Source organism: Marmota monax, unplaced genomic scaffold (assembly GCF_021218885.2).
Source record: "Marmota monax isolate L192 unplaced genomic scaffold, Marmota_monax_Labrador192_F-V1.1 WCK01_AAM20220418_F8-fsc00238, whole genome shotgun sequence".
Taxonomy (NCBI): Eukaryota; Metazoa; Chordata; class Mammalia; order Rodentia; family Sciuridae; genus Marmota; species Marmota monax.
The window spans coordinates 665,210-689,225 of record NW_026693175.1 but is presented as its reverse complement, the minus strand read 5'-3'; the positions used below and the strand labels follow the sequence as shown (position 1 = coordinate 689,225).

Here is a 24,016-nt window from a genome sequence, read left to right as displayed (position 1 = left end):
CACCATGCCAGTCTACCCTGATAAGACCCAGGGCCACCATGTCCACTGGCCAGAGCTCGCACCTGCAGCCAGTGAGGATGGGCCTGGCAGGAGCTCAGTGCCGAGTCTGGCCAGGGCACAGACAGCTGCTCCTTCTTGGGCCACGTGCTTCCACCTGCAGGGCTCTAACTGGGACCTGGGACAAGGCACAGGAAGGCCCTGAAAGACGGGTCCTGGAAGGATACGGTGGGGACCAGACCCTCCAACTGGAGCAACTGCTTTATTCTAGAAGTGCTGGTGTGTGAGCAAATTCCTCCTTCCTCGCTCAGGACAGAAAACCATCATGAGGAAGCGTACAGTCTCCCAGGACAAGCCCCTAGCTGGTGGGCAGCTGGGATGGGGCAGCCGGGGCCACCAGCCCAATGCCCATCTCTAGACCACAAACTGAGAGGGGAGGGGAGGCCTGGGGAGGAGCTGTGCCAGATGCCAGTGCTGCCCCCTGCTGGCTGTCATCGCTGCTCCTCCCCCTGGGATTTGACCCAGAGGTAGGGCCCAATGCTGCCAGGGAACCAGAGCTCCAGCTGTCTCCACCTGGCAAGCTCCTGTGCTGTGGAGGAGCATGGCACCCAAGATGGGCTGCTGCGCCTTGCACCACTCACTGCCACGGATGCTGGGATGCAGCCCTGGGGGCGGAGCACGGGTGGGACGGCAGGACTCTACTTGCTCCGGAGGCAGGTCTGCAGGGAGCAGTCAGGTCTAGTTGCCTGGAGCGGAGCATCTCGCACTGGTGAGGGTACCCAGGCCCAGGAGCTTCCCACCTCATTTGCCGAGGCAGGAAAGCGCCTGGCCTGGCCAGGGGGCTCTAGACGTGGTTTGCCATGTGTCCTTGGAAGCCTGGTGGCCCAGGCTGGGAGTCTTTCTATCAGCTGGTCTCTGGGAGGCTCAGATCAGCCCTGCACCCTCAGAAGAGTGGGGCTGCAGGTCACACACACCTGTGAAGGTGAGATCTGAGGCGCGAGGGGCTTGTGGCCCAGGGTACTTCTGTGCCAACAAGGAGGCCTGTCCCTTTGATGCCCGGGCCAGGTAGCTCTCCAGGGTCTTGAGCAGCCGCCGTGGGCTCTTCTTGGCCAACGCTTCCAAATCTGGAGGAGAGGATTGGGGAAAAGAAAGCTCAAGGAGCTCTGGGTACCCAACAGCCAGGGCGTTGAGCCTAGCAGCTCCAGTGAGCACTCCTAACCCCTGGGCCAGGGAGGCCAACGTGAAAGACCACCTAGGACGGAGAGTACCAAGAGAGCCCAGGCCCATGTGCTGCCTTATCCAGCTGGTCTTAGCTCTCAAGAGTCAGTCCCTTGCTGGACCCTTGGTTCCCATGTTTGATTCAGAAAATGTGACCCCCAGAGGCATATGGCCAGGAAGGAAGGGAGTGGTGGCATAGAACTCAGAGCAGCAGGCCCTGGAGGGTGGCTGCTGTGTGGGGGCAGGAGAGGGAGCTGCAGCCTGGAGCAGAAACCACCAGGGTCTCTGGACCTGAGACATGGTTCAGGGGCTGCAGCTCCCCAGGACAAAGAGCACACCTTTGAGAACAAAGCCAGAGTCTGAGATGGTCTTCTGCTGGGTCCTCCAGACGTGGGCGAGGCGGAGGAAAGTGGCAGCATAGAAGCTGTTCACCACGGCAATGACCTTTTGCTGCCGGTTACACTCCCTACGGGAACAGGGAGGTAGCCAGTTAAGCCACAGACGAAGGTAGACACCCAGGCACCCTCCCGTCCTCCCTCCAGGGAGCCCTAGAGGAGCCAGCCAAACCCAGAGTTCCCACTGGTCTCGAGGCGGCTCTGCCCCTGGGCCAAGTCGGGGAGCAGAGGTGGCTGGAGACTGGTGCACAGGGACTCTGCCCAGGCTCTCCAGGACTAGCAGGGTCACACTAACCAGCTGCAGCTGGGCCTCACCTGGAGAGACACTCCTCCCTCAAGGCCTGGATGGCGATGCGGGTGACGTTCACAGACATCAAACAGAAAGGAAACTGCTGGAATGGAGGGGCAGCGGGTCAGTGGCTGCCCAGCCTCACCCTGTTTTACCCTGAGCCCAGCTTGGCCAGAGGCAGTCAGAGGCTGAGGTGGCTGCTCATGCTGTCGTCCCATCTTACAGGTGAGAACACTGAGGTCAGTGGCTCTGAGCGGCTCTCCTAAGGCAGGGAACCAGGGTTCCACTGAGGTTATGTGCTCCGTAGCTGGGGTGTGCTCAGTGGCAGAGCATTTGCCTAGCCAGCAAGAGGCCCAGGCTGCTACCCCAGCACAGCACACACAGAAAGAACACTGAACAAAGGCTGTAGTTCAGCTAATACTTTCTTAGTTTTGATAACGGTTCTAGGACTATACAAGGTTATTTCTAGCGGATGGTAAGAGAAAGATATATGGGAACTCTGGGTTAGTTTTTCAATTTCTAAGTCTAAAATTATTTCAAAATAAAAATTAAAGTGCATTATTTAGACTTGGCCTCTTTAAGACAATGTGACCCGATGGCTAAGGGTGTGTGGGGTCCCAACAGCTCCCTTCATTCCAACACAGCTTTGCTGCCCTACCTAGTTATTTATTTACTTATTGTACTGGGGATAGAACCGGGTGGCACTTTACCACTAAGCTATATTCCCAGCCTTTTTTGAGATTTTGAGACAGGGTCTTGCTAAAATTCTGAGACTGGCCTTGAACTTGAGGTCTTCCTGCCTCAGCCTCCTGAACTGTGGGAAATCACAGGTGTACATCACCATGCCTGGCCACCTACATATCCTGAATGTATTGAGGCCAAGCTCGTCTTCGCACCTCTGCTTGCAGTGGCCATACACCTCTCCCCAGACCCTCAGGTCACAACTGGTTTTCTGGACCCCAGCCCCACGAGCCTCTGCTAAGCCTTGGTTGGTCCACACCTCTCACCCTTCCTCAACTCCCCAAATCCTGCCACCGTGTCCCTGGCAGAACAGTAGTGCTCCGTGCTCCCTACTCCAGCATGCCGCTGCTGCGCATTAACAGCGTGCTGTGTTCCCACACTCACTGACTCGCGGACCTGGCTGTGTGCCCACAGTGCTGCTGTCGCGGGTGTGGAGGGGAGGCACCTCTGCTCTGCAGACCCTTGTACATGCTCCTCCCACAGCCCCCAACTTTCATTGCCACGTCATCAGATGATATTGCCCACTTGCAAATTTCAAGTATTTGGACTTATGTGAAAATAAAAACTACTGAAAAGTATCCTTCCCATTACCATGCCTTGTTTGCTCCCTTTTGTGACAAAATTTCTTGAAAGAGTTGTCTAATTTACCATCTCCAATTTATCCCTCCAATTCCCTCTTACACCCAATCTAAAGCAAGGTCTTTTGTGTCTAACCTTCATTGAAAATGCTCACACCAAGGTCCCCGGGGACAAACCCAGATACTGCAGATGCTCCTCTCCGTAGTCGGCACCATCAGCCCAGGTGGCTCAGGCCTGCTCCACTTGGCTTCCAGAGTGGCACCCATCCCTGGGCTCCTGTCCTGCTTTCATCCCGCGCTGCCCACTCATGCTGCAGTGGCTTAGGCTGCCTCACCCCGACAACCACCTTCATTGGAGGTTCCCAGGATTGGAGGTTCCCAGGGGTTCCCAGGATCCCTCGCACACGGTGTCCTGCACACGGGGTCCTGGCCCCCTCAAGAGTTTCTGATTCCTGAGGTCTGGGGAGGACGCAGAAGGTCCATTTCTAACAAGTCCCAGGAAGGCTGATGGAGGGCACCTCTGGAGCCACAGGTCTAGCCCACAGCCCTCTCCCTAATTCCACACTCATATATCCAACTGCTTACTAACACTGCCACTTCCAAGTCTGAGGGACCTTTAAAAGTAGGTGTGGAAAATAGAACCCCAGCCCTGTTCTCCTTTTCAGCTGCTTGTACTGAACAACCCCACTGTCTGTTTTCTTAGCCCTAACCCTGCTCGACCCTCAACACAGCTGCTCTACACTCTTATGCCCACACTGACTTCTGTATAATCAGTATCTCCTCTAGAGACCCCCAGCCCGAGCCCCGATCACCGCCAGCCTGGACCTGAAGAAAGCTCTCCCTGAACACTACCCTTCACCTTAATTTAACGGTAAGAACAGCTGCTCAAAACCTGTAGCCGCTCTTCATCTGACTCAAGGGAAAACCTGGAGCCCCTCCTGTGGCTGGCAGGACTGTGGCATCTGGCTGCCACCTCTGGGCCAAGTCTTGCTGCGCTCCTGTGTCCCTCCCACTCCCACTGGTTTCCTTGCCATTCTCCCTCTGCCTGGAGTGTCCTTCCCCAACCTCCTTCAAGGCTTGGTGACATCTTGGCTCACCTTTTGTGGGATCCTGTCACCACTCCTCTCTGACCCACCCCACTGTGCCTTCTTAGCATTTGCCGCCTCTCACGCTCTAATGGACCTGGGCACTAAGCCTACGTCATGCCAGCTCTGCAGGGGATCCTGTCTTGCTCCTGAGGCATCCCAAGCTCCATGAGAAGTGACTAACATGGGATGTGAACGACCTCTATGCAGCGGTGAGTGAGCCCCAGCTCCCAGGAACCTGGGCTAGACGAGGGAAGGAAGCAGGTCAAACTCGTCCTCTAAAATGGAGGGACTACCTCCTATCACTGCTTAGGAAACCATCAGCCCTAAGCCCAGAAGGCAGGGCTGGACAGAGAGCAGGACCCTGGTGGTGAGTACAGGGTCAGCTGAGGGCTGACTCCTTGCCTTTAGGGTCAGGAGAAGCCACCAACCCTGAGCAAGGGTCTCTTCAGGGCGCAGAGGGTGAACAGCCTTCCCGTGTGTGTCCGGTGCTCTGTGTGCAGTCCCATTTAATTTTCTCAAGGAGTCAGATCCAGTTGCTGGGATCCCCATCATCGGATGAGGAGACCAAGGCTCCACACTGCTGAGAACTTGCTCGAGACCACATCTAATGAGTGGTGGAGTTCAGACTCCAACACATCGTATGACAGGGTCTGACTCACTGTCCGAGAGCCTTAGCATCAGTCTCAACCAGCGAAGTCCTCCCGCCTGCTCAGTTCCTTGCTCCAGAGCCCTCTCCTCTGGCTTCCCACCAAAGCCCACCTGAATGTGGTGACGAGAGAGGCGGAAAATCTCCTGGGCCATCAGCAAGGTCTTTGCATCCATCACCAGGTACAGCAAATGCAGGAGGGCAAGGAAGCCCGCCCCTCGAAGGTCTGTGGCTGGATTCGCTCCTACAACAGCCATGAGAAAATTCGACATGATGGTGAGTGGGCTCAACCAAGCCCTGACCCCTTGACCTCCAGGGACTTGCTTGGGGAGCTGCCCTACACCAGCCCCTTTCCGCTGGCTCTCCAGGGCCACCCAGGCCTGTCCCCCGGCATGCTGGGGGCCACCTCCGACAGCAGTTTTCTCTTGCCTGCTTGGCCCTCTGGAGGCACTTAAGAGCCTTTACAAGACATATCTGAACTTCTGGTCCCAGGGAGATGAGTAACACACCCTCCCTGTGATTCCAACAAGAACAGCTGCAACAGCCAGGCGCCTCCGCCGGGCCAGCACTCTGAATCCTGGAACGACACTGTGGTGAAGTTTTTGGGTTTCTTTTTGCCTAATATATTTCATCCAAAAGCTGGAGAAGAGTGGCAACCCAGAAATGCCAAGGGAAGCATGCGACGCCTTGAATGTATGCCCCAAATTTCATGTGCTAGAAACTTAACCCTCAATTCATATATTGGTGGCTTTGGGTGGTAGGGCCTTTGAGAGGTAACCAGGCTGCGATGAGGCCACCAGGGTGGGGCCTCCACGAAGGGACTGGCAGCTTCACGTGAAGAGGAGCGACTCAGGGGATGTACTTCTCTGTCAGGCCATGTGCTATCCTCTGCCATGTCATGTCACAGCAGGACGGCCCCAGCCAGAGGCCCAGCAGACGGGATGCCACACTCTTGACCTTCCCAGCCAATATACTCACGAGCCAGATTCACTTCCATTTTTAAAGAAGGTATTTTGTTATAGCAACAGAAAACAGATTAAGGTAGCACAAATAGAGAAAGACCCAAGAAAGCCTGCTGTTCTGGCCAAAGGGCCAGGAGAGGAGCAGCCTAGCAAGAAAGAACATTTTATTTTTATTTATTTATATTTTTGGTACTAGAGACTGAACCCAGGAGTGCTCAACCCCTGAGCCACATCCCCAGCACTTTTTATGTTTTATTTTGAGATAACATCACATTAAGCTTTTAGGGCCTTGCTAAATTGCTGAGGCTGCTCTTGAATTTATAATCCTCCTGCCTCAGCCTCCCAAGCTGCTGGGATTACAGGCATGCACCTCCACGCCTAGCCAAGACATAACACTTTAGATAATAACCATCCTATCCAGCCAAACAGGACAGAGAAACATGTCCCCACTCCTACTCCTCAGCAAAGGCCCCACAGGGGCCTGAACTTCTGCCCTGACCTGTCTGTAACGAGGCACTTTTATTCTCCCAGTGGTAAGGAGCAACCCTGCCCTCTCTGCACAGTCAGTGGAGGTCATGTGAAAGTAGCTGTGAAGTACTCCTGCCCCTCCCAGCCAGTTTTGTCCAGAGGCCCAAAGGGACACTTGGGCTTTACCCAGTGAGGTGACAGCCCTCCTTTCCCCACTGGCATGGCATCCGAGGAGGCCTGCTAGAATGGGAGATATAAATGAGATCCAGAGTGTCTTCACACAATACTCAAAATGTCCAGGATGTAACAGAAAACTACACACGAAGCTGAGAACAGGATGATCTAATTTCTCATCCTCAGTGTGCATGAGAAATGACCCTCAATAGACACAATGCTAAGGTGACACAGAGCTGGGGTGACCTGGCAAGGCTTTCAGAGCAGCCATTGTAGGCAGAAGAATGCCTCACACCTCCATCTCCAGTACCTCCGAATACACTGCATGGGAAAGAGATTAAGATGCTCATCAGCAGAGCAGGTGACTTTCCTGGGCTCTCGGGGAGGGCCCAGTGTGGTAAGAAAGGTCCCTAAGAGCAGAAGAGGGAGGCACAAGCACAGGGCCAGAGAGAGGGTGGCTCATAGGAGCTGTCTCTGGCTCTGAGAAGAAGGAATGCAGGAGGCCTCTGGAAAATGGGAAAGACAAGAAGTGGATTTTCCCTTAGAGCCTCCAAAAAGGAGGGCTGCCCATGAAGCCTTGATCTGCGTGGGACCTCTGGACTGCAGAATCAGAGGACAGTGAACATGCTGTGTTATTCCAAGCTACGAAATTGGAGATTTGTCACAGCAACAGCAGAAAACTACCACAGCAGCTCTGCCTCTCAAGAGCCATTATGAATGAATATACTTTGCCTTTTCTCTTTTCAGTGCTGGGGATGGAAGCCAGGGCTTTGTGCACATTAAGCTCGTACCCCACCTCTGAGCTACGCCTCTAGTTCCACTGAAGAAATACTAATAAGAAAAAAACAAATGGAAACTTTAGAAATGAAAAAATACATCAAATAAATCTAAACATTGGAGATAAAGAATGAGAGATCAGTGACTATGAAGGTGGAACAAATAAAATTACCCCATCTGAGCAAGAGTACAGGGGAAAGAGCAGAAATGAATGAAGCCTGGGAGATCTACTAGGTTGTAACAAAGATCTAAAGAATGAGCAGAAAGTGCTGGGGATGTGGCTCAGTGGTACAACAGCTGCCTAGCAGTGCGAGGCCCTGGGTTCAATGCCCACAACCACAAAACCCAACAGCAGCAAAGGTCTAACTTTGTGGCCTGAGCACAAGAGAAGACAAAGTCTGAAGAAGTATTCAAAGTAATCATGGGTGGAAATTTACCAAATTTCACAAAGGACAAAACTGACAGATTCAAGCAGTTGAGCTAACCCCAAGCATGTTCTGGTCAAAATCCTGAAATTTAAAGACAAAAGCTAGGCATGATGGGCGCCTACCTGTAATACCAGGCCAAGACAGGAGGACTGCAATTTCAAGGCCAGCCTCAGCAATTCAGCAAGGCCCTAAGCAACTTAGCAAGACCCTGTCTCAAAATAAAAAATAAAAATGGAATGGGGATGCGACTCCTGGGTTTAATCCCCATTATTAAAAAACAAACAAACAAACAAACAAACAGACAAAAGATCTAGGAAGCATGGACAGAACCACACTTCTTAGTCATAGGGGAGGAGGTCAAGCACCCGTGGACTGTGGACTTCTCACCAGACACCACGAGGCCAGAGGGAAGCAGTGCGCCTTCAAGAGCTGAAGGAGAAACAGGCTAACCTTGGCACCCACAGACCTCCGAGGAGGGGAGATGGAGGCAGTCTCAGGTGAAGGGAATCTCTAAACTTTCTTCCCAGGAGACTAGGAGAGAAGTCCTGGAATACGAGGAGGGAAGAACAAGGCGAGGAGCAAGTAGGTGCATGGGTGGGACGCCAAGGCCCCTGTGGCTTATTTTTGTGTTGGGAAGGGAACCCAGGGCCACCATACGCTGGGTGAGCGCTCCACCACCAAGCTGCGCCCCAGCCCTCCCTCCAGAGTTTTTGACATCATGTTTGATGGTGGAAGCAATCAACTGTCTGGTGTGGTTCTCAATACACAGGAAGGACAACTAAGCTAAACAGGCTTAAACATACTGCCACTACCACCAGATTATAACCAAGTGTGGATACGTAAAGCCTTTTCTAATTAAGGTCATTTGCTATCCCATACAAATATAACCTGATATGATTTTGAAAAAAAAGTATTGTTATGGGTCAAACTATATGTGCCTTGACCAAACAAACTCCATTTTACCCCCGAGACTCCATTTCACATAAGAAATGCTTTTCCCATGTGAAACCCTGCTACGTAACCCACCTCCTGCTAAGCACACGCTGTTATTCTTATACAACATATTAAGTTCTCTTTTTAATTCCCATTTTCTTGAGCAGTGTACTACTATACTCTGAAGTGCACTTCCTACTTTGCTATGTTTTGACTTACTGGTGCTCATGGTTTCGGGCTATAAAAGAGATACCCTACTTTCTGCAAGGGATCAAGATACGCAGAGGCAACTTAGTTGCTGCCCCTTTGCCCCTGCTTCAAGACTGACCCAGTGATTCCCAAACATGCCACAAATGTATCACCCCAAACAAGTGAGATCATCTTCCTTTAATTTTAAAAATATATAATAAGATTTTCACTAGAAAAAGAGCACAGAACCCAAATCAATCCTATTCCAGGTCCTGTCGCTCCTGAGGGTCGCCTGGGGTCTTTCCCCTCCTGACCTCGGCCTCTGCCTTTGCTGTGCCCTTGAGGTGTCTCCCCCATCCTGCCTCACACTGCTGGCGCAGCCTCTTCCCTGGTCCTGGGACCAGGGGCAAGCAAGGGGAAAGTGCATGTCTCCTTACCCTGGAAGCCCAGGTCCTCCCAGTGGTCTCCCCGGAGGGCGCAGTCCAGCTTGGAGCCAGTCAGCTTCTTGTAGATGGTCTGGAGCACACGGCCATGCACTGGGTCTTGGCTGTCCAGGCCACCTGTCCCCCAAAACACCAATGCTTTGCCGACTATCCTGTGGGAGGACTGGGTACTCAAGACACCCTCCTCTCAGCTCCAGCTCCTATCTGCCCTCAGGTGCATGCAAGAGCCCTGGCCTGGCCTTGGATGAGTGGCAAAGTGCTCTATCCCAGCACCCAGACAGTGTGTGCCCTGTGGCAGTCCCGACACTCACACTGGGCAATGGTCAGGACCAAGTCCCTTTCTTCCCTAAGGCCCTGGTGGAGCTTTGGAGGTCCAAAGAGGCAGTGCCGGAGGGCGGCGAGCCCAGTCCTTCGAACAGTTGGCTGTATTCTCTTCTGGGGAGAAAGATTACAGGTAATGGGCTGAGGGCCAGCTTAGCCTGCCTTATAGAACTGACCATCATCTGGGGTCAGTTGGCTTCCCAGTTAGCATCTGCCTCTGGGAAGTGAAAGAAGGCAGAGATTGCCAAGAACCCTCCAGCCTCCCAGCGGCTCTTCCAGCTTCTCTGTAGGGAGAAAGAGGCGCCCTGAGGTTGGCATTCCCTGCCAGTCCTGTGCACTTGGTCCTTTGGAATTTTCCAGCACTAGCTCTTCCAGTGACTCCTGGGATGCCCAGCTCTGAGGAATCCCCATGTAGTCAGACAAAAAGGTGGCCAGGGTTCCCAGCAGGGCTGCCCCTACCCTTTACAAGGGGCTTAATGGGGACTCACTGGTGTGAGAAGCCTCTGAGGTGTGGCTGCAGCCCTGGCCATGACCAGCGCCTCCTAAGCTCGGTTGTGCTGGCTCCTTATGGTCAGGACCACTGCTGCTAGCCTTAGAACATTCTTTTTTCTTTTGTTTGAGGGGTTGGGTATGGAGCTTAGGGCCTCACACACGCAAGGCAAAGACAAATGCTCTACCACTGAGCCCACCTCCAGCCCCGGCCTGGGGATACTCTAATCTGGGTAGCTTCTGACTCTCTGGACTCTACTGACCACCACAACTCCTGAGCCAGGTTCCATGCTGACGATCTGCACCTGCCTTCTTCTCAACTGACTGCTAAACACTCAGGATGTCCCAGAAAGCTCAGCCTAGATTCCCCCATACTCCCTCCTTTTCTAACCCCACATATTTCTTAAGTTTAGCCGGCGGCCAGCACAGGCTTCATAGATGAAAGTTCAGAATATGAGAAATCGCTAGGGAGTTTTGAATTAAAGAGACAGACTCTAATCACCTTTAAACCAGATCCAGGACAGCTTCTCCTAGCTCCAGCCTCCAGCCACCTATTGTGGTAGTGAGGTTTACTGAAGAGGCTAGCGAGAGAGTGAGAACACGCCAGGGAGTGGACTTTTATTGGGGAACAAAAAATTCTGGGGAAAATCCCATCCAATGAAGATTGGGGGGGGGCAATGTCCCAAGGTCAGGGGCGATTACTGGGTGGCCAGGCACACCTCCACACAGACAAGCCCTCGGACCTGAGAAGGATGGGGAAAGCTCTGGACACAAGATGTGCCTAAGCGCCTCTCGCCCAGCCAGGGAGGTAACTCAAATCACGTTCAAGGATGGCCTCCCACACTTAAGATTCCTAAGTGGCTCCTGGATCCTTCAGGGAGCTTGCCTCCATTGGCTATGACTCACTCAGCTCCTTGGACAGCTGTGTTGCCTCCCCAAGGCGCTTCCTGGTCCTTGGTTACCACCTCCCATCACTAAGAGGGAAGAGCAGGGGACAGCTGCACAGGCCCCTGAAGGACAGGGCCACAGGAACTCCACAGGCACAGTCCCACAAAGCTACCAGTGCCCTGATGAGTCATGGGCCCTGGTCACTTGAGATCCTGTGCTCCAGTGTTCCCTAGGTGAGATGAGGCCCTCACACGGAAGCTTCCAACTTGCTGGCCCAGGGCCCTATCCTGGAGGGAGGGGAACTCGGCTCCTGGGAAGCAGGAGCCTTCTTGAGAGCCCAACCCTCCCTGTTACCTTGAAGGAAGAGAGGTCCAGAGTCTGGAGGTGCTGCAGGGCCTCCCCAAAGGAGATGAGCTGTCCAGGCTGGTCTGAGCAGCCCCAGCTCTCTGTGGCAAAAGGGAGGATACTTGAGGACTTGTAACAGTCATCATTCTGCCCGCAGACCTTTACCTAGAGCCTCCTGGTTGTCACCCCGGAGCCAAGCACTGGCTACAGCCTTCCTTTCTTTATTTTATTTTATTTTTTAGTTTTAGAACTAAAATAAATAAAATATCTTTATTTTTATGTGGTGCTGAGGATCAAACCCAGTGCCTCGTGCACGCCAGGTGAGCACTCTACCATTTGAGCCACATCCCCAGTCCCTGCCTTCCTCTTTCAAGGAGCTGGCTTTACCTGCTGGACTGGACTGTTCAGAGTTGCTAGCTGCCCTCTGCACTGAGTAGAGAGAGAGGTGACCTGCAAGGGTCCTCAAATTCTACCCATCTTTGAGGGAGTAAGTCACTGCCTGGAGTGGGTACCCTCAAGGGAGTGTGCTCCAGGTTTGCTCAGGGGCATTCCTGATTTCTACTCTGTCCTTCCCACACCGTGCAGGCCCTTCTCCTATCCTGTTACAGCCTGCAAGGAATTAGCTTACCGTTCTCCCTAGAGGAGATGGCTAATGCTATTCCCTGTCGCATCTCTCTAGGAGCTTGATGGAGCTCAGGCTAGGTCCAGGTTCTAGCTCGACCCTCCCACACCTCTATCTGGACCTCTCAGAAACAGACTTGGGGCCATTTGTTCCCAGACCTCAGAGCACTCCCATAGATGGCTTTACCCTGTCCCCATAGCCCTCTTGAATAGTGAACGACCTGACCATCCTGTGTAGGGTCCCTGCTGCCTGCCCTATCCTCCACACCCTGCAGAGGCTGCCCCTACTCAGGGTCCTCCTTGCCTCCCTCAAGGCTAGGTGGATGGCAGGCAGTGCTGGCAGCCCTGGTGTTCATCTCCATTCCCCTGGAGGTAGAACATCACCATCCTTGGGTTTGGAAAGAGATTTTATTCTATGTCATACTGCTAAAACGAGAACACTCAGGAATCGTCTCCTAATCCCAGAGCCCCAGAACTACTAGGTGCCCTCGCTTACCTGCCTCAGGGTGGATGGTGTCCACGGCCTCCCATTCCTCCTGGGCCTGGAGCACCTCTGCACTCACGACTGCAAAACAAAGGGAGCACTCCTGAGACAGGGCCAGCTTGCCTGCCATGGGCTGCCGGCTCCCAAGGCCTGCCGGCTCCCAAGGCCTGCCAGAGTGGGCTTTTGGAAGGCAGCACTGGTGTCCTCCAGCTGCCTTTCCAGGCCACCACCCCCACAGAAAGTCCTCCCTCTGTGGGACACACGCGAGTCCCTTACAGTCCAGAGCCTTGCCCCCTTGCTGCCTGGGGACCAGCTGGGTCCTCAACTCGCTCTGCCTTCTCCGCCCTTGGGTCCTCCCAGACTGCTAGCCAGGAAGCTCAGATCCCTGCTGGTTAGCTCCTCTCACTGTAGGTGGGCTCCCGCGCCTCCCTCCCTGACAGCTTCTCTGACCTCAGGTCTGGACTAGGAGACCTGATGCTCGCCATGGTGTCCTAGCTGTCTCCCGCTGGGCGGTGAGTCACAGGGCAGGGTTCGCCAGACCCCAGCACAGTTCCACACGCATGGCAGGGGCTCTGCAAATGCCAGATGAACTAATGTACTTCCATGACAGTGGAAAGCAGGAGCAAAAGGGCAGCGGCCACTACATAGTCTTCTCTCCAAACCACAGCTGCCACTCTAGCCCAAACTGCTGGGGCACCTTCTGTCACAAGTGTTTCTAGTTTCTAGGTGTGACATCAACCAACAACATGAAGGATGGAGACTTCACTAACAACAGCAAGGACCACAGGTAGGCTAGGATGGCTCCTCCTGCCTCACGGTGTCAGTGAGGCCCTCATGTGGTGAGGAACTATCTGGAGAGTACTATGGTTTGGACATGGCTTAGGCGTGTTCCTGAGTAGAACCCTTCCAGTGTTGAGATTCAATTCTACTGTGAGTGGTTAAGAGTGGGGACACAGTCTGACTCTCCTACTCAGAGGTAGGATCCTCAGGAGGTGACTGGGATTAAATAAGGACATCATGGTGGAGCCCAAGATTGAATACTAGGGGCTTTATAAGAGAGGCCAGAGGAGACACACAGGTGTGATCCCGATCTCCTCCCTTGATATGTCCCACACCATCTTGGGCCTGCCAGCAAGGCGATCACCAGAGGCATCCTCAACCTTGCAACAGAGCTGAGCCAAAATAAACCTCTCTTCTTTATACTCACACAGCCTCAGTTATTTCACGACAGTAATGAAACATAGATAAAGAAATAAGTATACTTGCAGGTTAAATGCCACCAAATGCTAATGGAAGTGAGAAGAGACAGTGGCAGAGAAGCAACAGAGAAGAGTGGCTGAAAGCACACCTGACAGCCAGACGAGGTGTAAAGGTGAGACCCCCATGGCCCACTGGTTGTGCTTCTTGGATGAGTTACTTAGTCAATTGTACCTCTTCTGCAGCCACTGGAGAGTGCTGCAGCCCAAAGGTTAGGGTTCAGTAAACACTAGCTATTACTACTGACACAGACACGGGCTCAGGCACAGCCGACTGCGGGCAGTGGCAGCAGGTGAGATGGGCCCGCCTGTGGGGACCTCAAGGAAACCCTGTCTTTGCCACCTCCAGTCTGAGGCAGCAGACACTGAGACTGAGGGCTTCCAAGGTAGACAACTTCACACAAATACTTGACCTTGGATGGTCAAGAAAATAAGACTTGCCTTCATAGCTATCAAGAATACAAACAACAGAGGGCTAGGGATGTGGCTTAAGCAGTAGCGCGCTCGCCTGGCATGTGTGCGGCCCGAGTTCGATCCTCAGCACCACATACAAACAAAGATGTTGTGTCCGCCGAAAACTAAAATAATAAATATTAAAAAAATTCTCTCTCTTAAAAAAAAAAAAAAGAAAGAAATGGTAACATGCCTTGGAAGCTTTAAAAATAAAGAATACAAACAACAATAAATTTGATGAGGATGTTGGGAGGAAGGCACACTCATACATTGCTGGTCGGACTGCAAATTGGTGCAACCAATCTGGAGAGCAGTTATGGAGATTCCTTGGAAAACTTGGAATGCAACCACCATTTGACCCAGCTATCCCACTCCTTGATTTATATCCAAAGGACTTAAAATCCACATACTATAGTAATGCAGCTGTATCAATGTTCATAGCCGCTTAATTCACAATAGCTAAACTGTGGAAACAAACTAGATGCCCTTCAATAGAAGAATGGGTAAAGAAACTGTGATATATATACACAATGGAATATTACTCAGCATTAAAAGAGAATAAAAGTATGATATTTTCAGGTAAATGGATGGAGTTGGAGAATATCATGCTAAGGGAAATAAGCCAATCCTAAAAAACCAAAGGATGAATGTTCTGATAAGTGGATGCTGATCCATAATGGGGGCTGGGCATGGGAAAAATGGAGGAACTGTGATTGGGCAAAGGGGAGGGGAGGAGGTGAGGAGGCATTTGGGCAGGAAAGATGGTGGAATGAGATGGACATTATTACCCTAGGTACATGTGTGACTATACATATGGTGCAACACTACATCGTGTACAACCAGAGAAATGAAAAGTTGTGCTAATATTGTGTACAATGAATCAAAATGCATTTTGCTGTCATATATACCTAATTAGGAAAAAAACAAAACAAAAATTGCCTTTAGCATGCAGGGCCCCTGGGAGATCAAATGAGGAACAAAGTGACTAGCCAGAAAGGGAGAAATGGAACAACCACAAGGAATGCCTATGGTCTAAGCGAATGTCCCCACCTTTATCCCCACCTTCCTGTGGCTGTGATTCTTCACCCTCAGACCTTCACCTCCAAGCACTGACATCAATCTTTCACCCTGTGTTCCCTTACCCATAAATGCTTCACCACAGCCTGTGAGCAAGGAGTAGAGAGCTCAGCAGCAAAGGGGTAAGGATTTTCTGTCACCACAGGTTAGACAATAGAAAGTACTAGCTCTTGGCTAGCAGTGTCAAGGGTTGGGATGCAGCTCACTGGTAGAGCACCTGGCTGGCACGGGTGAAGCCTTAGGTTCCGTCCCAACCCTGGGGGAAAACCAAACACACGCACTGAAACCCACTAGAGATACCAGGCCAGCACCTACAAACTGGAGATAACACCCAAACCACTTAAGAGCTTTTCCAGTCCTCTTAGAGACCCTCCTGCTTCCAGAGAAAATCCTGACCAACAGAACACCACAGGGCAAAGAGCAGACCTTTAGGGAACTGGTTCAGCTTAGATTAGTACAGGTGCTTTTCCTTTTGAAGTGTCTGCTTTATTTTGCCTCTCTTCCATGTATTCATAAGTGAAACAAAATTGTTGATTTAGTCATCCTGTGTAATTGAAATTAGCTAAGAACAATATGAAAAACTTTTAAAATATGATAAAAAGTATCTGGCACAAAAAATTTAATTATAAAATATTTGGTATTTAAGGTAAAAGTTATTTACTAATGTTGGGTTTGTCACCATACAGTATGGATGATATTCTATTAAGAGAACTTTGTAGATGCCCAAATAATTTTTCTACATTACAATATTTATAAAAGCTCCATATTTCTGGAGGTTATATTTTAGTGTGTAAGACTTAAAGTTAACAATACATACCAATGAGTACTTACCACAATCCATATTTTTTGGTATAAAGCACTTTATCTACATTATCTCACTTATCTCACTTAATCCTTACAAAACTCCCATCATACATATTCTTACACAATCTGTTCATTTTTTCTTTCATTTCTGCAGTGCTGGGCCTCTTGCATACTAGGCCCTACCACTGAGCCACCACCCACCCCCACCTCCGTTAGAGGAAAGGATTAAAAAGGTTAAGTGATTTCCTCCAGGTTATGTAAGTGAGAGAGCCAGAATTTAAACTAGACATATGACTCCACAATGGCTGCTTCTGAGCTAGTGAGGATCTCTCTCCATAATAAATCAGCAAGTTGAATGAACTTTATAGAGTACAGGGCAGTACCATGGAAAGCAGATAAAACAGGAGACTACTCCAACACCTTTTCACAAATGTGGACTCATCTTTGCACTATCCCTTTGAGGATGAGAGAGACCAATATTTCTACTTTAGGCAGAGATTACATGATTTTCCCAGAGGCACACAGTGAACTAGTAGCAGAGAAACTCACTCCTGATCCAGTATTGATTCTAATTATCCTTGAGGAACATAAATCCACAAAATTCTGAAGGATAAAGAATATAAGAAATTCCAATGATAAATGATAGATCCATACAAGGTCTGGCTTAGGCCCCACCCCGATTCCAGGGCCCCGAGAAGTCCTTACCACCTGGCTCCCATCCATTAGTTTCTGCCGTCAGGGCCCGGAGAACATCATGAGTCTTCAACGCTGAGATCTGTGGGGCAGGTCACCTTTAGAGAGAGGGCAGAATCCATGTGCCCCATACACACAAATATTTCCCACCCACTCACTGAATATCCTTGAAACTGGAGGCCAGAGGCTCTGGTGATCCACTGATAGGTGGATTAAATTTTTTTGTTTTGGGGGGTAGGGGGTGCATGCTGAAGATTGAGCTCCCATAGCCCCAAAGTCTATTTTAAAGGAGTGCCTGGAAAGCTCCAATTACAACGTGGAAGCTGGGCAATGTGGGGACAAGTGCATGTGTTCTTTGATAGTGAATGAACAGACATTCATACAACACCTTGAGACTACAGAGTGCCTTTGTACTGCACTGCCTTACACTCTGCTTCCTACAGCAGCTACCTTACTAGACAGAAGTAGTGTGGCTTGTCTGCACCCCCACCTCCACTGTGAGCCCCTGGAAGGCAGCACCTATGCCAGCCCATGTCCCCAGTGCCCAGGACAGCACTGGCCTATAAAGCAGCATGGAGCAAAGGCCTCTGCTGGCAGGAGGCACCGAGCGTGGGTGATACGTACAGGAATTCCTCTGAAGTCCATGAGAGCACCACCATTCTTGTCATGAGCCGCAGAATGCCCAGGAGATACTCTTTTAACCTGTGAGACAGGCCAGGGTCAATCTCCTAGGACATAACAGTTCCCCAAGGACCACAGTTTAAATGCTGCATCTTTACCAAGAATCACAAAAGACATGAACTCCAGGGAACTGTCATGAAGAACTTCTATTTAATATGGTGTGAAGAAAAACGGCAGGCTGGGGAGATAGTGTGGTGGAAGAGCTCTTGCCTACTGTGTGCAAGGTCCAGGTTTGAGCCCCAATTGCATGAAGAAGAAGAAGAAGGAAGAGGAGGAGGAGGAGGAGGAGGAGGAGGAGACGATGGCGACAGCGGTGGTGGCGGCAGTGGCTAGGTGCTGTGGTGCACACCTGTAATCCCACCAGCTTGTGAGGCTAAGGCAGGAAGATTTGAGTTCAAGGCCAGCCTCAACAACAGCAAGGTGCTAAGCAAAATACAAAATAGGGCTGGTGATGTGGCTCAATGATTGAGTGCCTCTGAGTTTAATCCTTGGGATCAAAAAAAAAAAAAAAAATCAAAAAACAACAATAAAACAAAACAACCCTCAAAACTAAACTCACCTGAAAAAGGCAAAGGATTTGGACATTTTACACAAAAGGAAACGTGTCATCCTTAAACATGAACAAATGCTTAAACTTCCACATGAGAAAAATGCCAACTAAAACTACTCTAGAGATAATGCTGCAGTTGTCAGATTATCAAAGATCAGAGTGTGAGAGCTGGAGCTCAGTGACACAGCCCTTGCATAGCATGTGGAAGGCCCTAGGTTCAGTTTCCAGCCCAGCCACTGCCCTCAAAATGAACAAACAACCAGCCAACAAAAAAGTCTGCTAAGACTGTTGGCTAGAGCGCCCACACAGGGGAGTTGACGGCACTGACCAGACCACACACCACACACCCCGGCTTGGCACCTGAATTCTAGTGCCTCACGCACCAGACACTCATTCCTGTGCAAAACAACATGTACCTTGACAGTGTCACTCACTGCAGCACCATTCATAATAGCAAGGGCCTGAAGGACCCTCCGAGTCCACCAATGCACTGATTAAGACACCTACTGCCCAGGAATCCAGTGACACATGCAAGACTGTGAAGAAGGAGGAGGATGCCTGGTGGGGCCATCTCCACGGCTTCTCAAGGAAAGGCAGAGCAGACTGTGCAGGTCACCTCGCCACTGTCTTCATAAACCCATAATCACCTCTGAATGACTATGTTCAGAGTTACACCCCAGGAGGCAGATAGATCCATACAAGCAGGAAAACCAAATAGTGGGGGACAAAGATGGAAGCTAGTTTTCACTATATGTATATCCCCTGTAATATTTAGATTCGAACCACATGAATGTTTTCTCTAAATTAAAGAAAAAACAGTAATTAAAAGAAAACAATTAACAAAGAAAGAAATCAACACTTATGTCAAGGCCCTGAAATCCTAAATTATCCCGTTACTCTAACCCTCCTGTTAATTTTTGGTAACTAACACTCCTTACACACAGCTTTGACTTCTTTATGTCCTGGAAGCAAGAATGGCAGCCCAGGCTTCTCACCCTTGAGACACCATGCATTCTCTCTTGAATGTGTATCTATCTTCCTAAATAAACTCGTGTTTATGCCTTTATTTTTATTTTTTTAAAGATATTTTATTAGTTGTTGTTGGCCTTCTATTTATTTCTATGTGGTGCTGAGAATTGAAGCCAGTGCCTCACACATGCCAGGCAAGCACTCTACCACTGAGCCACAACCCCAGCCCTATGCCTTTAATAAAAAAAAAAAAAAAATGGCAACCCAGGCATATCACGGCTGACCAGAACCCCCTCCCCTCAAAACTGGCCTGTGTCAATTATCACTATTTGCAGATGACATGATTCTATACCTAGCAGACCCAAAAGGGTCTACAAAGAAACTATTAGAGCTAATAAATGAATTCAGCAAAGTGGCAGGCTATAAAATCAACACGCATAAATCAAAGGCATTCCTGTATATCAGCGACAAATCCTCTGAAATGGAAATGAGGACAACCACTCCATTCACAATATCCTCAAAAAAAATAAAATACTTGGGAATCAACCTAACAAAAGAGGTGAAAGACTTATACAATGAAAACTACAGAACCCTAAAGAGAGAAATAGAAGATCTTAGAAGATGGAAAAATATACCCTGTTCATGGATAGGCAGAACTAACATCATCAAAATGGCGATATTACCAAAAGTTCTCTATAGGTTTAATGCAATGCCAATCAAAATCCCAACGGCATTTCTTGTAGAAATAGAGAAAGCAATCATGAAATTCATATGGAAAAATAAAAGACCCAGAATAGCAAAAACAATGCTAAGCAGGAAGTGTGAATCGGGCGGTATAGCGATACCAGACTTCAAACTATACTACAGAGCAATAGTAACAAAAACAGCATGGTACTGGTACCAAAACAGGCGGGTGGACCAATGGTACAGAATAGAGGACACAGAAACCAATCCACAAAACTACAACTATCTTATATTTGATAAAGGGGCTAAAAGCATGCAATGGAGGAAGGATAGCATCTTCAACAAATGGTGCTGGGAAAACTGGAAATCCATATGCAACAAAATGAAACTGAATCCCTTTCTCTCGCCATGCACAAAAGTGAATTCAAAATGGATCAAGGAGCTTGATATCAAATCAGAGACACGCTGTCTGATAGAAGAAAAAGTTGGCTACGATCTACATACTGTGGGGTCGGGCTCCAAATTCCGCAATAGGACACCCATAGCACAAAAGTTAATAACTAGAATCAACAAATGGGACTTACTCAAACTAAAAAGTTTTTTTCTCAGCAAAAGAAACAATAAGAGAGGTAAATAGGAAGCCTACATCCTGGGAACAAATCTTTAGTCCTCACACCTCAGATAGAGCCCTAATATCCAGAGTATACAAAGAACTCAAAAAATTAGACAATAAGATAACAAATAACCCAATCAACAAATGGGCCAAGGACCTGAACAGACACTTCTCAGAGGAGGACATACAATCAATCAACAAGTACATGAAAAAATGCTCACCATCTCTAGTAGTCAGAGAAATGCAAATCAAAACCACCCTAAGATATCATCTCACTCCAGTAAGATTGGCAGCCATTATGAAATCAAACAACAAGTGCTGGCGAGGAATGTGGGGAAAAGGGTACACTTGTACATTGCTGGTGGGACTGCAAACTGGTGCAGCCAATTTGGAAAGCAGTATGGAGATTTCTTGGAAAGCTGGGAATGGAACCACCATTTGACCCAGCTATTCCCCTTCTCGGTCTATTCCCTAAAGACCTAAAAAGAGCATGCTACAGGGACACTGCTACATCGATGTTCATAGCAGCACAATTCACAATAGCAAGACTGTGAAACCAACCTAGATGCCCTTCAATAGACAAATGGATAAAAAAAATATGGCATTTATACACAATGGAGTATTACTCTGCATTAAAAAATGACAAAATCATAGAATTTGCAGGGAAATGGATGGCATTAGAGCAGATTATGCTAAGTGAAGCTAGCCAATCCCTAAAAAACAAATGCCAAATGTCTTCTTTGATATAAGGAGAGTAACTAAGAACAGAGTAGGGACGAAGAGCATGAGAAGAAGATTAACATTAAACTGGGATGAGAGGTGGGAGGGAAAGAGAGAGAGAAGGGAAATTGCATGGAAATGGAAGGAGACCCTCAGGGTTATACAAAATTTCATACAAGAGGAAGTGAGGGGAAAGGGGAAAATAATACAAGGGGGAGAAATGAATAACAGTAGAGGGGGTAGAGAGAGAAGAGAGGAGGGGAGGGGAGGGGAGGGGGGATAGTAGAGGATAGGAAAGGCAGCAGAATACAACAGACACTAGTATGGCAATATGTAAATCAATGGATGTGTAACTGATGTGATTCTGCAATTTGTATACGGGGTAAAAATGGGAGTTCATAACCCACTTGAATCAAAGTGTGAAATATGATATATCAAGAACTATGTAATGTTTTGAACAGCCAACAATAAAAAATTAAAAAAAAAAAAAAGAACTATGTAATGTTTTGAACAACCAACAATAAAAAAAATTAAAAAAAAAAAACAAAAAACTGGCCTGTGTCCAATGTGTCACTGTCCAGAGCAACCCAGCCAACACACTTGTAGCAGTTGCTCTCCTGACCTTCGACCCTTGATCCGACTGGTTTTTGTGCAGAATATACCCCACCTCTGCCTTCGGTATCCCTTCCAGCTGGGTTCTAGTGTCTCAGTGGCCTGCTTCACCAATTGGGGCTATAATGGTGCCTTACTTCTCCTCTGGCCCTTGCACAAAGTTCCCAGTAAAAGGCCCACACAGGGATCTTCTCTTACATTTCTTTGATGCTTCCCTGCCACCCTGCCCTCTTTTTTTTTTTTTTGGAATTAGGGACTGAACCCAGGGATGCTTAGCCACTGAGCTACATCTCCAGCTCTTTTGAAACAAGACCTTACTAAGTGGATGAGGCTATCCTTGAACTTACGATCTTCCCGTCTGAGCCTCTTGAGTTGCTGGGGATTATAGGTGTGTGCCATTGTGTCTGATCCCACACCTCTTAACACAGCACAAAGGTATGAAATATGTAACTAAATTTTTTTCTTCAAATTTTGCTTCACTTAAATAAATAAAGATTAAAAAAAAAAGAAATCTTGCTTCAAAAAAATTTTGTGATTCATGATGCTAAACAACTCCCTGCAGGAGTCTACATACCCAGGATTCACCCTGTCCTTTCTCCTCTACACTTTAGGCACCTCTATGTCCAGAGACCTCCTTCTGGAAGAACAGCTCACCTGTCTTCCTACAGTGGGGAAACTTTCCTAGATTTTCAAAGCAAAACTGTGTCCTTGTTCTGGCCACTGAATCCCACAAGCTAAATTGAAGACCATTTCTTCTGGAGATAAGGTGGAAGGAAAGGTACAGAATGCAGGATTCGCTGTCAAGCCCAAGGAAGATACAGCACAGTGAACCAAGAGGCCTGAGGATAATCAGGCAAGCAGTATTTGACAGGGAGGAGGACAGTAAGGTATGTCATACTGATGAGCTGCAGACTTCTTGGGGGATTTCTCAATGAAATTTTCTCCCAACCCAAGCAAACAAAAATAAACTTTCATAAGCCACTTAGAAATCAAGTTTTCAGGAAAGGCAGATGATGCAGAGGTGAACAGAATCTCCTTTTCTGCAGTGCTGCAGAGGGAACCCTGGGCCTCCTGCATACTAGTTTAACACTCTGTCACTGACCAACACCCCAGCCCAGGATCTCCTTTAACAGGACAAAAAGCTATGAGATTTTTTTCCCTAAGTATTTCTAAAACTTCACATTCTTTTGATATCTTGTCTCATTATTAACAACATATCTGTAACCGACATCTTCTTTCCCCAAAGGCATGCTTACCTGCCCGTCTTTTAATTCTTTTTCATTATAGAAAGAGCAAAATTTTTCATTCATGACTCAAAATCATTTGTTCACGCGAGCTTTGTCTTGGGCTCAAAAAGGGGTTCCCGGAGGTCTGATGATGCTACAGGACAGCCAGAGGTCCGCCGGTTCTACCTTGGCTCTCCTCCCTGCGCTCATTCAGACCCGGAGGAAGAAAACAGTCCCACTGTGCCATCACCAGGGCGTCGCTGGTTTCTGTGAGTCCTGAAGAAGTCTCTGAGGCTGTGATGCCTCGGCTCTGCAAAACACAGAAGAGAAAGCTAGCCTCTTGGTTCAGTTATGCCTCTACTGAGAAAAAAAGAGACTTAAAATCTTTAAGCAGATGTGAATTTATTTGAATAAATGAGCCGCCAGAGACAGCCTCCTACGACCCGGGCCACCGGTGGAGAGGCGGGGACAGACCTCGGCGCGTGGAGGGTGGCGACACGGCTCTGGGCTGGGGTGACTTCTGGACCTGCGGCTCTGGGGACCGGGCCAGCTAACCCAGGAGCGGAGCGCCGGCGGCCCCGGCTCTGAGCCTCAGCTTTGCTTCGTTCCCAGCACGGGTCGTGTCGGGTCTGACAAAGCCTGGTCCGGCCCCCGGGGGGGGTGGACTTTCCAAAGCAGCCACGGCCACCTGCGGCACGCCCTGCACCACCGCGGTCACCTCACGGCGCCGACCTCAGGCGTGACTGGACGTCGCGGACGCCCATCGCACGGCCCCTAGGAACTCGGCTAGTCCCCTAGGCCCGCGCCGCGGGGCGGGTTCGCTCCCTGGCCTGCAGGCGGCGGTACACGGGGCGAGTCGCCCTGCGGTGCGCAGGAGGGCCCGGGCAGGCGGCTCACGGCGCCCTCGGCCAGGCCGCCTGGTCGGGCTCGGCGTCTGCTCGCGGGCGGCGGGCCCTGGCCTCGGTCCCCGAGCCCGTCGGCTCCGGCCTCGGTCAGGGTGCGCGCCTCCCGGCCGTGCGCGGCCCCACGGCCCGGCCTCCTTTCAGCGCCGCCCGCTCACCGGGGTCCGCGCGCCCCAAGCGGCGCCCTCGGTCTGCTCCGCGAAGGCGCACGCCGCTTCGGCTGCGAGCCGCCCTTCCGGTTAAGCGGCGAGCTCGGCGCGCGGCCAGGCCTTTACCGGGGGCCGGAAGTCCAACCCGCTCTG

At 49.9% G+C, this 24,016-nt stretch overlaps 1 protein-coding gene across 5 annotated transcripts; it reads right to left on the bottom strand.

Annotated features, from left to right (window-relative positions):
* Positions 1–240: 240 nt before the first annotated feature.
* Positions 241–24,008, bottom strand: Elmod3 (ELMO domain containing 3). Of its 5 annotated transcripts, none has more exons than XM_046455937.2 (12): positions 23,873–24,008; positions 22,843–23,122; positions 17,382–17,459; positions 16,770–16,839; positions 12,487–12,555; positions 11,379–11,470; positions 9,638–9,761; positions 9,321–9,443; positions 5,066–5,196; positions 1,926–2,002; positions 1,554–1,681; positions 241–1,121 (listed from the first exon to the last, which is right to left on the bottom strand). In XM_046455937.2, the coding sequence occupies exons 2-12, from the start codon at positions 22,894–22,896 to the stop codon at positions 922–924; spliced, it is 1,146 nt and encodes a 381-aa protein (XP_046311893.1). In that variant the 5' UTR covers positions 22,897–23,122; positions 23,873–24,008; the 3' UTR covers positions 241–921. The 5 variants fall into 5 exon arrangements, with proteins under 5 accessions (XP_046311893.1, XP_046311895.1, XP_046311896.1 ...); XM_046455939.2 differs by having other exon boundaries at positions 1,926–1,999; XM_046455940.2 differs by having other exon boundaries at positions 9,638–9,758.
* Between the last annotated feature and the right edge of the window lie 8 nt (positions 24,009–24,016).

What these genes read in the sequence shown, in the direction of transcription:
- Elmod3 (XM_046455937.2), bottom strand. Translation starts at nt 22,896, where the DNA reads ATGAATGAAAAATTTTGCTCTTTCTATAATGAAAAAGAATTAAAAGAC. An exon ending in TAATGGATGGGAGCCAGGTG is followed by an intron (nt 12,556 to 16,769) that starts GTAAGGACTTCT and finishes TTTGTTTTGCAG; the next exon opens with TCGTGAGTGCAGAGGTGCTC. An exon ending in CTCTGGCTTTGTTCTCAAAG is followed by an intron (nt 1,122 to 1,553) that starts GTGTGCTCTTTG and finishes CCTCTCCTCCAG; the next exon opens with ATTTGGAAGCGTTGGCCAAG.